We start from the raw sequence: 16,030 nt of genomic DNA, 5'->3' as shown, positions 1-16,030 counted from the left end.
TTTACTGACAATTAAAAGTCACCAGAGCCACAAGGCTCGATATTAAATACTAATATTGCATTATTTAATTATTCAATTTATTTGATAAAAAACGACTAGATAATCAATTAATTTTTCTGAAAATTATGGAGAAGCAACATTTTTTTAAACAGGAGAAGTACTTAGTTGAAAGTGGTGGTTGATAGTTAAATAAAATTTTCATGTATTGTTTCTTAATCTTCCTTTTTTTCCCTAAATGATGTCAATCTATATTCAATTAACATACTTTTTTGAAGTTGGATATGTCAAGATTAAAAATATCACCTATCTTAAGTATAAAGAAAATTAGAAGAAAAATATTGGATTTGGTTTTTTTTTTAAAAAAATGAAATAGACATTATCATAAATAAAATCATGAAATATATATATAAAATAAAAACGTGGAAAAAATAAAGATTTTGCGTTCACAATATTTTAAAAAGACCTTTATGTTATCTTAAATTCGCTAAAATCCTCTATAAAAAATCAATATACAATTTGAATAAAAATAATCAATAAACCTATGAAAAATTAGAGAGTTGAAAGAATAACTTGCACGAGACAACCATCCACCAAACACAGTCGGTGGGAAATGTAAGAACAAATATTCAAATTGATATCAAAGCAGAATCGTAATTTCATAATTATGAGTTAACCATATGCGTATTTGTGTAGTAGGTGAAATTACACACACTTAAATACGAAGTGAAAACTGTTCTAAACAACTACAGTAAAAAATTATTGACAACCACAAAAACAGCCAGTGATGATTCATTTTTAAGTGTAATGAATGAGTAAATAATAAGCACAATTGTCACCGTCTTAAAACCATTAGAACAGCATTTTGTTGGTCTTTGGTTAAACTCTGCATTAGAAATCACAGAAATAGTTATGGTCAAACCAGTAGATAAAAGAATCAAACTCCCAAGAGCGCACATGTTGAGTTTCACCAAATAAATATTATCAAACCTGGAAAAGTAGTTCGAAATATGATTTGTCGCGGTCGGAGAACTTCATGAAGAACTCTACGAGATTATTAACCAAATTTATCTGCAAGATGGGGGTGAAAAAAGATAGATTGGCACAGAGAATTGAGCTACAATTTTAAGACGGTTAAAATAAATTTGTGTGTAAAAAGAGATGCCTCGTTCAGTGGATCTGCACTGCTGAGATATTCATCTTCATAGTCATCATCCTGGTCCTGAAACATTTATGACAACCGAACTCCTTCAGTAAAGGGAAAAAGCACTATTTGAAAATCATAAAGTTTAGCAATAGTCGGACCACGTCGAAGGCCTTGGCCATGGCATCAAGATATTCATATGTAGGTCTGCCTTGTGACGCAGTGCCAACCGAATATTGGAAATTGTCAATGTTGTCTTCGTGTTCTTTGTCTCCATTCTGAACTTCTTCCCAATCACTGTCCTGCCATGATGGATTGGCAAAAACTTTTGATTATAAACGAAGTCTTGGACAAGGTAATAGAAATGCTAAAAAGACGTAAAAATACCTCATTATCACCATCCACTTGCTCGTGAATTTCAAGTAAAGAGTCTGCCAACAAAGCCAGAATCTATTCGCACAGGGAGAAATAAGTACGTCAAATAACATATATCTGCAATCAGAATGTGTTGCATATCTGTAATAACCTTTGTTTCTTATTATTGATTGATATACGACTATTTCGCCAAATTAAACTATCATCTATATGACAGTCCATCTTCCCTCAATTTCCTTGGTTTTCCCATAGCTAAATAAAACAGTTAATTTCAAATATCCACTTTCACTCGTTATCAGCAAACGAAAAGTCGAGGGAAGCTGTCAAAACTTTCAAGATTTCGCCAGAAGCCCAGCCTTGGAAGCCAAAAATAAAGTTAAGTACCTTCTCGGGAAGTGGTGATAGTGTCCATTGATCTGGTACTAGCTTTGCTTTGGAACGGGTGGTTATCTCTGCGGCAGACTGTCGGTAATACATTATGCAGTGAATTCACTTTAAGGAACAACAAATGCCAGCAACACAAGATAAAAAAAACCTTGGTAAGATGGCCTTGGACTTTGATATTTCCCAACTCAACATGCCCAGTCAATAACAATAACGCTAAAGCAGTGGTTGTCACTTTAATTTGGTAGGCTCCCTGAACTTCCCCTGAAGTTAATCAATAGAATCATTTGTAAACTACTGCAAGAATGTGTTCGGATTAGAGAATTTGAAAAAAAAAAAAAAAGAAAAGAAAAAACTTCAAATTCGAGAGTCAAATTTATCACACTTGCTTGGATACTATTGAATTCCACAAATTCAAAATTTACCCACCTTCAATCTTAACTCGTTTACGACTTAAAGCAATGCATCTCAAATTCCAATAAAAGTGAAGTCATTTGAAAGTTATCAATCAAATCATGCTCTCAAATTCAAAAGCATGCTCCAGTGGTAGAAGAAGGTTAACAAGGAAACTTCTCAGCTTATGAAAGCCAGATTCTTGTCTTTTACGATTTAACACTATATGGTCTACAAGAAATAACAAGCTTTTTGAAAATTTGGACGCATGTTTACATTTTTTTTATTTAAATTAAATTACATATTTTTAGATGTATAATCCACATCCCCGTGATTCCTTTGTGGATGATATATAGTTGAGTAAACTTCACATATGCTCCTGTGTATTTGCCCAATTTATTTGTATATATTTTTAATTAATGAAATTTAATTCAACGATTAAAAAAGCATTTATAGCAAAGATAATTTCTGTAATGTAGGTAAAAAAAAATACAGTCAACCACCGAAGTAAACCTTTATTACATAATCTACATGGGACAAAGGTAACTCTTCAATTCATACTTAAGCTGCATAGTTGTATCATGAAACAAACAACAAAATCTTGTACACAGAAATAAAATTGGAAATAGAGATGACATATTTACTTGCCTTGCTGTCTAGTCCATTCAAACATTACATATCCAAAGGAGTTTTGATGACCTTCAGCTGGGATTGAGACCAGCAGATCAATAAATTGTTCAACATGAGGTACACTCATGTGAACCTGCATTGCAGAAGAACATGTACCATTTAGGTCATGTCATGCCAAGCATATTAATATTTGAAAGCAGGCAATGCCACAATCATAAGATAATTATCTATCTGATGAGGTAAAATATTTAAGCTTTTATGAGGGAAAAAGGTAATTCTGTTGACACTAGTATGGCAAATCACTTATCACTTAACATATCAGATAAGTGGCTGTCAAACCGGGTACCAAATATATATTGGATGCGAAGAGCTTATACACTTTACTTCTCAAGCTCCAAGATAAGTATTCCTCAAGGTACTTAAAAAGATCATAGCATTCTGGATTAAAAAGACACATGATGTTCTAAAACACATTCAAATAAATGTTGCAAGAATAAGCTCATGGTGTGATCATGCATTACAGACCAAACATATCAATATCATACTGTAAGTTTACCAGTCTAGCAAAAATTAGAAGCAATGAGCTTTTCAGTCCCGCAATTTGAGAAGATTGCATGCGTCTGATAAGAGCAATGACGAGGTCTCTAATATGATGTGCCATTTGTGAAGGCAGGTGTAAAATTAGTTGTAGAATGTAACTACCAACAAAAAGTGATCCAGAGCTTTCCAAATCAGGATCTAGAAGCCTGCACAAACATGCAATGGAGAAGTTTACAGAAGCACAACTCAATGTTAAGTTGCTGCTTATTCTAAGTCTCAGTACGTACTGATAAACAATTATCACAACCTAACACTGTAATAGAAGTATCTATTCTGTAGAACAATGAATCAGTGACAATCTCTTTGATTATCAGCTACTGAAGCTCTGTAAACACATGTTGAGAGAGAGAGAGGCAAATATTTTATACATTGATCAATGCTATGCTGCTGTATGATATTCCAAGTATTGATAGAGTCCACCATTCTATGCTTTTATAGCAGCCATGTCGATTTTTCCACCAAACTCTTTTCTTATACCACAAATATTGAGTTTCAGCCACAAAAAATTATCTCAAAACCATGTTGAATTAACAAATGATATATTTAACTAACCCCTAGAAACCCTAAAATAAAGATTCTACAGAGAGTTTTCACAATACAATGACCTAAAAACAGTTCCAAAAGTATTGCAAACAGAAGGAAACAAGAGCATCACCTTGAAGCTACATCAAGTAAACTCCTCATTGTAAATCCAGGATCACCATTCCAAGCAAGCAAATCTTGTTTTCCACCAGACACAAAGGCAGCTAAGCACTGAGTAGCATTCTAATTGGAGTAAAAGTAAAACCATTAGGCTCATATCTCTTACCAGAAGAAACCCATTCTAGAAAACATGCAGACAACAAGCACAAATTGCAAGAGGTTCCAAAGAAAAGTATAGATAACCTGCATCTCACTGTGGTCATTACTCTGGAGGACTATTCTAACAACAGGGTCAAAAGAAACTTGGTTCACTGCTTTTACCACATCAATAGGAGCATTCTGAAAACATAATGTCACATAGACATACGTAAAAAAAACCCTCCAAAGTCTTGGCTATTAAATAGCTCATAAACCAAAAATATATATAAAGCAAAGTTCTCCGAGGGGTGATTAACCTTCACTAACATTGTTACAAGATCCAGCGATGCAGCAACTAATCCATCAGGTTGTTGATGTGGCTGAGAAATGCTAACAATACCGTGAGGAATAAAACTAACATGAACTGTTAAAGTTCTCCAATTCTAGCGAAATACGAGAAATTTTTTTGCAGGGCATACATTGCTGAGAATTGGTCTGATATAAGGTAAAACTCGAGAAACCAGAGGATGAATGCAACCGGTTGCATTTTTTATCGCCTGAGAACATAAAAAGCACAGGTACAAACAATTCCATTTAGTGAAGTACGACTGGGATGAAGGATCTTACTCATAAAATAATTTTTAATTGTTCATTGTGAGAGTCCGAGAACTCAGACAGTTGAATTCAAAATCTACCAAGACATAATTGCATCCAAATGAACTGTATACCTATAATCTATCCAAAAAAAAAGATGAAACATCCAGGACCTGCCTTTTTTTACACTAGGTCTCAGAAAAGCTTATTGACAATTATGTATATGGTATACCTCTCACCTAATTTTCATGACCCATCCTGCGAATTTTATTTAGTAGAGTTCACTAAAGCGAAACTCAGAACATTATCTAAATGATGAAAAAAATAAATATTGAAAAAAATATACTTACCTCCAGAACCTCCAGAGCATCAATACTTATGAAAGGGTTTGAGACATGTGAAGCCCACATATTAAGGATAATAGGAGAGATAACTGGTTCAATCGAAGCTAATATCCCATGACCTAAAAAGAAAACAACCTCAAACCTTGAAAGCAATTCACATATTACATGAGGAACTGTACTGCTTATCAAGACTATTTAGACTAACCAGCCTTCACAGCTGCCTGCAGGGTTTCAAGAACCAAGTGCATGGTCTCATCAGATGCCTATGAAGCAGTCAGGAACATAATGTCAGCAAGAGTATATTATATCAATTTAAAATATCAAATGCCAACTCACATTATTGAGAAGATCTATAAGTGACGAGAATAAATCGAGAGCATAAGGCTGAAGAATTGCTCCAGAAGAATCTGGTAGGAGCTCAGAAAGCGCTCGACATGCACCAACTTTCACAGGTGGGGGCCTGTAAAAAGCAGTGATGATTTCCATTCTCATATAACATTACCAAGTGAAAAGGGTTCGAGAGTTCAGGTTTCTCACACATCCATGCCCACTGTCTTAATAGCAGCACACAAAAAATGCTCTGTCACTTGTTGGTTCATCTGCACAGTAAAAGGTACACAAATAAGACTGTGCATGAAGATATCAAAGAGCAGGGGTAAGGACAACAGGAGTGACCAGGGGTTTCCAGATAAATACCACAGAAGAAAACTTTGCAACGGATGTAAACAAGCGTGCATAAAGAAAAGGATAGACATGTACACCTGCAGATGAACAAGATATTAATTGCATATCAAGGTAAATGTGCAGCAAAACATAGTTAACAGCTGGGACAATATAATATCCAGTGAAAAATTCATCTCACTTGTTGCCACATCATCAATTACAATTTGCTCCAGCATATTTTGCATCGCTGGTCCAGTAGCCTGAAAGAGAAGATACACATAGAACACATATATTATATTTTAAACCAAGTATTCATTTTGAATCGAATCCTGACAGTGCTCTCATTCAGATTATAAAAAATCTAATCATTCAGATTATAAAAAATCTATGGAGCGATGGCATACCTCTGTTTGAAGCAACTGCTCTGATACAGAACCCAAGGCAAAAAGAGTAGCCTCCCGCAACTGTCAGAATACATAGGGAATTAAATAAAGAGATAAAACAGGTGAAAAGGAGTCTTAAATCACGGTAAGGTTGACTGTGTGGCAATAAAGTTTGCATGATCCCATTTTTTTCTCACATATTTTCCTTATAAAGGAACTTGATAGACAGCAGAAATCAAACTTAGTTCCCTAAAAGAATTTGGAAACAAAGTAAATCCTCCATTTGACATCGAAACCAGCTTAAGCATCTTCCATAAAAAAATAACCTGAATGCTTCTCAGCATACCTTCAGGTGATAAGTCCTTATATGGTCTAAACAAAATGAAAAAAAGCCTTACACTCTTTTAAAACAATTCTCCTTCTGCCAGAAAGTACGAGGCTGACCAACCAATTCAAATAAATTTCCAAGGAAGAATAACTCTTTGACCTTGCATATGAGCAAGTTAAGATTAACCAGATGGACGTTCCAATGCTATAGCAATCAGGATTGAGGAGGGATCCCAAACACACATCAATGTGAAACATAAATTTTTAGTATGTGCGTCACTCTTTTAGGTAACAGTAATTCAAATCATTAAGTGGTACTACAACTTACTTTCCACCATCCTGGAGTACCACTATCTTTCTGCTGTTTAGAATCACTTATTCGTCTTTTCAAAGAGTCAATTACAGCATTTAATCCCTCCATTCCACAAGAAGTAATAATCTCTTCCAATAGAAGTGCACCTAGAAGATGTGATTTTCCAGATTTTAAACTCCACGACGCAACATGAAAGGAACAGAACAAAATGAAGGGCCAATTTAACTACCAGAGCAACACTAAAATAAGCTATGGGCAATATCAACAATAATGCAAAGCAAGGAGTCCTGAGAGGATAGTATCTAACGTCATTACTAATGAGAGACACAAAATATCTTTGAAACAATGAAAGAAATTTCTGAGTTGCAGTGACCAGCGGTTTGTTGTGCTAATATGTGAGAACATCCACTCATATAACTATAAAGCTTTGACCATGACAAATTTTCTTCGGGCAATGTAGGTCTAATATATGCCACTTCTGATTACAGTATTACATTGAAAATTATTTTCTATTGTTGGTAGAGTTAGACAATATAACATGAAAACTACCATAAGCTTAACCATATACAAGCTTTCAAACTTATCTCATCTCATTAAGAAAATATATGCCAACTTTTAACAAATACTTTGCACAATTAAATTCTTTTTTATATGTAAAGAACTCATTATCCAATAATATAGAACCTATATATTCAAGATTTTTTCATCCACATATAGAATGTCAGACCAATTTAAATCTTTAACTGCCCAAGAGCCACGATTCTAGCCAATGCCAGGCCATGCAACTAACATGCTGAGAAAGAATTACATGTCCACATGCTGAGAAAATAGAATCATGTCCAGTATAATTTCCCAGCACACCACCAATATTCTTTATACCTCACGTACTTATATGCAAACAAACAGAAAGAGACATGCACATTAACAAAAGATCAATATAAAGATGTATCCACAACAAACATTTTCAATAACCAATCAACAAAGTTTAGCATTTCCAGAACCACCTCACTGGCTTACCAGACACACGACAACTATATGTATTGTCATCCTCATCAGCAACATATTGATTAGCATCCAGAGACCAGGTATGAACCTAAATCCAAGTTACATGTGAAAAAGATGGTAATAATTAACTCAAAAGGAAAACAATATACTCATTAATCAACTATGCAGTAGGACCATCCCAAGGTAAACAAAATAACATTTGTGTCTGATGATTAGAAAACCAAGTAGAGTCGCATCATCTATTCGAATTTCTTTACCCACTTTAGTAGAAAAGAAAAAGGAAACACACTGGATTTCACGTACTAATTCTCCTTGATTTAAGATAGTTAATTAGTCACAGATGCAATTTTATCTGTAGGTGAAATTAATTTATGCAAAACGTGATGTCACTAAAGGTGGAACATGCATACAATTAGGATAAACTGAAAGAGATTCTACAACTAACAGCATGCTACATTTCTTTATCTCCTTCCCAATCCCGACCAAAGAAAAAACCAATAAAGTTAACAAAATTAATAATTTTAAAAGACGCTCATCTACAAGTGTGACAAGATTAAAATCAAAAGCTTCTATGCAATCAAGAGTCATGATGACATCGGGCCCTCAGTATGTATGACAATCTGGAAGAAAAAAAACTAAACCAAATGTCAGTAACTGAACCAAAAAAATATAGAATCGAGGATTGAAGATGTAACATAAGCACCGAAACACATCAAATTCTTTCTTTATTTCTTCCTTGGATTTCCATCTTAAGGATGCATAACAATAGCAGCAACATTAAAGTAATTGTCATCCTAAACAAAACACCAAGCACCAGAGTTTCCATTCAAAAAACTTCAACTAATTGTTATAAGTCAAGATTTCAATTTTCAGAATTGATAAAAGAGAACATAAAGGATTACAGTTTCATTAACCAACTAGCATAAACAGAATACCTGTTGTTCTGTCATTTGTAGGAAACCAATGGTATGGTAAACCAACTCTTTCACATTGTTCATAACAACCTGAATTGGAGAAATATTAACATTTATGGAAACTGACAGCCTCGTGTAACAAAAATGAGAAAAAATTTAAAAAGTCTCAAAGCATACCCTTACAAATTTTGGGCTTCCAACAATGGTCAATAAAAATTCAAATAACTGCATCCAAAGATAATCAGGCATGTCACGAGGCTAGCAAGTGAATGCCAATAATTTACTCTCAACAACAAAAACAAGGAAAATATTACAAGAAAGCATACTCATACGTCAAAAGGTAAATCACAGGCTTATGCCTGAACAGGTGCTCCAATTTTTACAATATGAAAGAGTTTCTCAAATCACTCGAAGGTTTTACAGAGGGTACAAACTGAAACTGTTATTTTCAATGTTGCAATTTGAATTTTACCACAACAATCTTTTGACTGAATATCCTTACATAAATCGACGAGGCACATATTGAATGCTTAACTGAAATTATAAATGACCAGATATATGAAAGCCGGCTCATATAAACTTGCTTGGAGAAAGGTTTGGTGCTATATAAAATGTCAGAAAACATGCTGATTCTACACACTGATTGATAATATTCAGCATCTTTTTTTGTTCATTTCCTTATGCCAATGTCTTTTGATGGCCAAAAGGTCCAATGAAGAAATTTGCGTCATAAACCCAAATAAGTACTCCTAGAAAAGATAAATAGATCTGGATTAAACTATTTTTTTTACTTTTTTCTGGTCCGTAGAAGACGGATGCATGATTGATAACAATGTTGTACACTGAATGTTCAACTCAAAACTTTTTTGGAGAAATAATAAAGTGGACATTACACGTAAAGTTAAAAGATAAAAGCCAATGCATAAAGTCCTAAATCCAGTAGGAAAAACAAACAAATTCCATTATCCTTAGTCCATATGTTCAAGATAGTTTTCAAATAACGAGTCAAATATGATAAAATCATGTATAAAAGGACAGAAAAGTTCAGTCTGCAAGTAAAGAAGTAAAATCAAGCACTAAAGAGGAAATTAAAGCAAGACCACAAGTTTGCTAGTAAAGATAATGTGGTACTGCCAGTGTCAAACACAAAGCAAAATTTTTTTTTGATACGAAACATTAATTTTATATAATAATTAGTTTGTGTTACATAAGAAGCGGATGAGTAGTCCGCGAGATAAAAGAAACTAATACACTGTCGTCAAGACATTACAAACTTCCAATCCCTAACAGCGTCTGATATTTCAAAATTAACCACATGAAACCAATAAGAATGTTATACAATTTTAAAATTTCAAAGGAAATTCAAATCTCAGCATTGAACACCAGTGCCGTAGTCAATCATATTTTACAGTAGCAGTTATAAGTTGTCAAACATCATTACACAGTGATTATTATAATTAACCTGAATGACAAAGGACTCCAGACTTTTTTCTGCACCGTCAGAATCATATCTTCCATCATAGGAATCTTCAACACCTTCAACTGAAGATCGCTCATAGACTCCCAAGGATGTTATAAATGTATGCCACAATGGCCCTACAATAACTGAAACACCACCACGATGTCAAAAAAAAAGAAAGAAAAAAGAACAAGAACAAGTAAAAGGAAAGTAAATGTATCAGCACATTCAATAGATTACTGCAACATACCTGTAAAATGAGTATCGGCTATGGCTGGAAAGTATTGAACAAACTGATTCAGGCACTTTAAAACCTGATACCAATAATGGAAAAAATGTTCTAGAAGTCAGAAATTTTCACAGAGCATCATGAGAGACAAACCAAAAGAATAACAACCTCCATCCGAATGCTCCAATCATCAGGATCTTCAGATGGCACTGGGTGCTTTAGGATTGAAGAAAATTGCTCCATCCAAGGCTGGAGCATTGGTAACAGCAAGGCGCTTGTTTCCATCTAATTACCAGTAATCAATCCACTAATCATTAGCAATAATAAAATACATTCATTCAATCAGCCAACTTATAGAAGCAATATACCTTATATACACCACTCAAAATCCCGAGCACTGAAGTACAATTGTACACTATTGAAAGAGCTTTAGACCTGAGACATTTATCATAGATCTGTAGTGATAAATATCCAAAAAGAAAAAAATCAAAGATAAGATCAAATAAAACATTTCAGAATAATTTTGCAAACCAACAAATAAAGCATAAATTTTTCTCATATACTTCTTGAATAGAAATGAACATGGATATGTAACCAGAAGAAAGGTAAAAGGTAACTCGAGTTCCTCTATTGTTGCATCAAGTTTCTGATTTGTTGAGTTAAAAAAACATCAGGTGAAGCTAAGACAAATGAAGAGTTTCAACCAAGCCACATAATATACTACAATTCACACCCTCCTTAGTCATACACAAACACCTTTTTAAAAAATATGATCAGAGGACAAACACCACAAATAGCATTCTTCAGTCAGTAAGTACTACACAAGCACCTTTTTAGAAAACAACCTCCTTTCTGACATGGAAAAATACTCAAGGATGAAGTTATTGTCTCTAAATTATATATTAAATACATCTTCTAATCTATAGAATAAATTGTTCTAATAGAAGTACAGAACATAAAAAATATAACTAATTCTAGAACAAGTCAGCAAAGGCATAGGTTCCCAGAGCCAAATATTGGAGAAACAAAAGAATTCTTCAGGCTCTTATTTAGGATTATGCGTCCCGTACACAAGTGCAAACCTGTAGCCTATCCATTATTATGTAAAGTAACAAATAAAGGGGTATAAAGTGATTAATCAAGTTGTGCTGGTGATCTCTTTATTAACCAAAACCTGTACTGTACCTTTAATATGACTAGTTCTTCTCATGAGACGGATCATAAACCTAGTGCAACCGCAAGCCATAGTTTCCAATACTTGCTGATAAAGTGATGGACTGATACAATTTATATTGCTTGTCTAAACATGATAGTTATTGCCTAAAAGTTTTAAACCAGTGTTTCAATCGCTTATTTGTAATTTATTAGATAACTACGATATGGAGGTAATAACGACATTTACCTGAGGAGATGACACAATAGTGAGCAAGCACGGGAATAAAACTGGTATAAGTTTAGGAACGATCTTATCATCCATATCCGAAGAAATAAGTGCCAAGCATCTTATAGCCCCATGCACTGGGACAATCAGCAACAAAGATTAGATTCACTCACAAAAAATGAATCCAAAACTTCAAAGGAAAACAAAGGACTCACCAGCGTTCAGTTTACTCTGGTCATTAATCAAACTAAGAAGGAAAGGAGCTAGATCTGGCCAATTTTCCGGCCAGTCATACTGTGCAATTGTTGATACAGCCACACTAACTGCAGTACAGATCTTCTTTTGTGGATCATCTAACAATGAAAGAAGTATTCCACGTATGGATGCCTGAAAAATTAACAGAATGAGGGTCATTTTATATGTAACAGAGTTAAAAGGTATCTAACTTCTTGTGGTTTCCAGTTTCCACTTTATGAAACCAACCCGGGGAAGCATAGTATGAAATGGAATCAGTTCGGAAAGAAGATTCAAAGGCCCAAGTTTCAGACAATTGTGGCCATTCCAGTTAGGCATGTGATAAATTTGAAACAATAACAAATAGCAGTTAAAGGACACAAAAAACTGCAACCTTAAAGAGGGTTTAGATAATTAAATTAAAGTAAAACTAAAGTTTTAGATAACTAAATGAAGTAAAAAATTCAAAGTCGAGATCTTTAGACCAAGGCATTCCCATTTCTACTGAAATGCGTAGATTTGATCCATGAGGAGACATGCATCAAGAAAAAGGAATAACCTTTTCATCGCTGGAAACAACAGGATGCTCAAAGCCTTCCTCATCTTCATCCCAGTGTTTCTTTATATATTGCTTTAGCAGGACTGCCGCTAAGTAAAGATTGTTAAGCACACAACCAAAATACAAAAGGAAAGAAGAACAAACTGCACTCACTGAATAGACATTTATTTTACTAAAACATGGAAAAGATCCGCTATTAAAACAACTGGAGCACAGGATATCTGTCGCAATCCAAATGAGAGTTTCCGATTTGCAGCAACGGAAGCTAAGGCCACACCAAAGCCTATTTAAAGAGAAACAAAATCAGTTCCCATACTTCAATGAGGAAGCATAAAAACAAATCATAAAAGGACTTTTCAGAAACAGTAATACTCATGTCATTTCTCAAATCATTACAAAATTGCATCAAAATAATCGATATACCTGCTTCGATCCTCCAAGGTAACGCGCTAATCGAGAAAAATTAAATTCAACTACACAATTTGCATGTATTTGAGTTTAAAGTTTCATCTCCAAGTTCCTGACTTTGGGTTTTCCTTTGAAAGATTCGGAAGTTTCATCTCCACTCCAATGGAAAACCCGACTTCAAAAACTAAAAAGCACACTAAACCGAACCGACCAATTTCACATCACCACGTGAAATGAATTGCAAATCCTCAATTAAAAACCTTTTAACCATCCAAGTAACAAAGATTATCAGAATCAAAGACAGAAACATCACGTTTAACAATCGACTCAATCAACAGAAAAACAGAGTGGATGGACCTGACTGCGAAGACGCTTGCTGAAGTGAGGTCTCCGCGAATGTTCGAACTTGATGGTCGGGATCGAGCGACGCGTTCAAGCAGTTGATCAGCCATTGCTGATCTTGATCCATAAACAAATACTTTTCAGATATATACAACGTATAATGTGTGTGAGTGTATCTATATGTGCGCGTGAATTCACCACAAATGTGTGTTTTCGATGCGAGAAAAATGGGGCAAAAGGGAGGGAATTTTCTGTGTCGGGTTTTTGTAGTTGGGCCTCTTTTATAGGCGCTAGGGTTTTTGTATCGACCATGTCCACCGTAATAGCTGAAATTACCTTTCTGCCGCCAATAATTTAATATTTTTAAAAATAAAACCAAACAAGCAACAGAAAAGATATTCTTTTTCATTTCAATGACCTTAGGGTAATTTTTCGATCGTCTAGATAAAAGCATCGATCGAGAACTCTAAGATGGAATCTGGGAGAGATTCGCCAGATTCTTCAGCCCATCAGCAGTCCAAGAAAATCAAAGCGCCCCCTGAAGCTCAAACACTCGTCAATGGAGGAATTCCCTTTCTTCCTGAAGAAATTATGGTGGAAATACTTGGAAGACTACCAGTCAAATCACTCTTGAAGTTCAGGTGTGTTTCTAAATCGTGGCTCACATTAATTTATAGCCGTCAATTCATCAAAAGCCACCTCGATAGTTTTAGAGTGGATGGGAATTTATCGAATTACAGAATCATGTTGACCATCTGCTGCCCCACTTTTGACCTCAAACATTGTCCATTGAGCTCCTTGATGCAAGAACCTTCTACTGATGCATGTAGCATTGATTATCCTAAAAAATATAGGCAAAGAGCTGTTTGGTTTGTGGGTTCCTGTAATGGTTTGATTTGCGTGGCTTTAAATGAAAAAGAATTGTTCTTTTGGAACCCATCCACCAGAAAATCGAAAAAATTGCCGCCTGTGAATGTCAATATCAAACGAGGTTTCTACAATATATATGGCTTTGGTTATAATGCGTGTGATGACGATTACAAGGTTGTGGGAATTTACTGTGTGTTTGGAAATGTGGGTGCATATGAGTCGATGGTCAAGATTTATAGTTTGAAGACCAATTCTTGGAAGAGGATGGATGATTTCAAGGGCGGTGTTCCTCTAGATGATTCGGGCAAGTTTGCTAGCGGAAGCTTCACTGGTCCACCTCTGGTAAACTTGGTTTGGATTTCCGGTGGGATATTGTCTCTCTTGATATGGAAAATGAGGATTATGGGATAGTGGAGCAACCAAATTATGGCGAGAGAGAATTTGGCTCAACTCTAGGGGTGCTGGGAGACTGCATTTGTGTTCTTTGCAACTATCAATGTATCAATGCAGATTTGTGGGTTTTGAAAGAGTATGGTGTTAAGCAGTCTTGGACTAAAGTGGCTACCATCCCTTACATGGATATTCCTGGGAAATTGTTGTACTCGAAACCATTGTTCATGCTACAAAATGGAGAACTGTTGTTGGTCTTTGGGATGCATTTTGTAGTTTACAATCCGAGAGATAATTCTGTCAGGATTCCTGAAATAAGTAATGTCGAGAAGTTTCTGGAAGTGGATATCTATTTTGAGAGCCTTGTTTCACCTTTTCCTAATGGAAGATAAAGGATAATCTCAATTGATAGCAGAAAAGGTGCCTATACTTTTCTTGGTATTGTATGTCATTTAATATCATAAACCAGTATTTCAAATTATGATGGCATTATAAATTTGATTCCATTAGAAAAAAATAGTATGTTGCTAATTCTCTAAGAACGGATGACAACCTATTCCTTATTGTCGTTTATAATGTTATTTAGGATCAAGCAGGCGTTGAACATATAATGACGGCTTCTGTTTCATAGTTTCAAATAATGCACTGAATCAACTGGCATAAACCAGTTATTTCATGTGTGCACACAATATATTATGTGATTTGCTTGGAAGGAAGCTGATGAAAATCTTGAGTTGTAAATGGAAATTGTGTCTTGATTTTCTCATCCTTGTCTAGTAACATTCATGCAAGTAATAGTTACCATTCTTTTCTTGCTTAAATGTATTCGTGTGTTGTTCATTCCATAAATTGCAATCACATTAATCCCTTTTTCGCCAAGTATTTTAATTTTTGGTGCGAAAAATTATTCACTTTTGGATCTATAAATGGCTGTGGAATATAATGTTATCTCTCAAACCAATTCTTCCCTTAAAAGGTCTGGTTGATAACCATAGTTGGCTAAATTGCTATCACCAACTTTGCTCAGACGGATATATTTCGATTTTGATTAGTTGATGAAATTTCATAGTTTGTGGATCTTTTCATCTTTACTTTCATAATTAACAAGAATTAACTCCTTAGTATGACATTTGATAAATATAGTGTCCTTTTATGTTGGGTCACATAGAATTAGATAATGTGGTCGATCATTTTCACGATGATAAAAAACTGAGGAACATGCCAATTGACCTTCAAGCATGCTTAATGTCCGGTCCTGCTTCTAGACCGATTGCCGACACTACGAAGTTCCAGTTGGTGAAAGTGGAATTCC

At 34.8% G+C, this 16,030-nt stretch overlaps 1 protein-coding gene and 1 pseudogene across 5 annotated transcripts; one reads left to right on the top strand and one right to left on the bottom strand.

Moving 5' to 3' along the window:
• Nucleotides 1-631: 631 nt before the first annotated feature.
• LOC140989208 (uncharacterized) lies at nucleotides 632-13,741 on the bottom strand. 5 transcript variants are annotated; one of them, XM_073458349.1, is made up of 33 exons: nucleotides 13,474-13,741; nucleotides 12,930-12,991; nucleotides 12,709-12,801; nucleotides 12,131-12,302; nucleotides 11,937-12,052; nucleotides 10,903-10,989; nucleotides 10,703-10,819; nucleotides 10,556-10,619; nucleotides 10,309-10,451; nucleotides 9,024-9,071; nucleotides 8,868-8,936; nucleotides 7,945-8,020; nucleotides 6,943-7,073; nucleotides 6,309-6,368; nucleotides 6,104-6,164; nucleotides 5,938-6,002; nucleotides 5,779-5,840; nucleotides 5,578-5,701; nucleotides 5,447-5,504; nucleotides 5,248-5,360; nucleotides 4,783-4,860; nucleotides 4,621-4,683; nucleotides 4,409-4,504; nucleotides 4,179-4,288; nucleotides 3,480-3,669; nucleotides 2,942-3,056; nucleotides 2,052-2,164; nucleotides 1,901-1,978; nucleotides 1,529-1,591; nucleotides 1,303-1,443; nucleotides 1,163-1,219; nucleotides 988-1,068; nucleotides 632-883 (listed from the first exon to the last, which is right to left on the bottom strand). In XM_073458349.1, exons 1-33 carry the CDS (start codon nucleotides 13,583-13,585, stop codon nucleotides 833-835), a joined length of 3,069 nt encoding a protein of 1,022 aa, XP_073314450.1. In that variant the 5' UTR covers nucleotides 13,586-13,741; the 3' UTR covers nucleotides 632-832. The 5 variants fall into 5 exon arrangements, 4 of the variants coding, with proteins under 4 accessions (XP_073314450.1, XP_073314447.1, XP_073314448.1 ...); XM_073458346.1 differs by having other exon boundaries at nucleotides 12,709-12,991; nucleotides 13,474-13,703; XM_073458347.1 differs by lacking the exons at nucleotides 12,930-12,991; nucleotides 13,474-13,741 and having other exon boundaries at nucleotides 12,635-12,749.
• Nucleotides 13,742-13,818: 77 nt separating this feature from the next.
• LOC140989209 (F-box/kelch-repeat protein At3g23880-like) lies at nucleotides 13,819-15,619 on the top strand (annotated as a pseudogene).
• Nucleotides 15,620-16,030: the final 411 nt, after the last annotated feature.

The sequence above is a fragment of the Primulina huaijiensis genome, chromosome 12 (assembly GCF_012295235.1).
Source record: "Primulina huaijiensis isolate GDHJ02 chromosome 12, ASM1229523v2, whole genome shotgun sequence".
NCBI lineage: Eukaryota > Viridiplantae > Streptophyta > Magnoliopsida > Lamiales > Gesneriaceae > Primulina > Primulina huaijiensis.
This window is presented reverse-complemented; position numbering and strand designations above follow the sequence as displayed.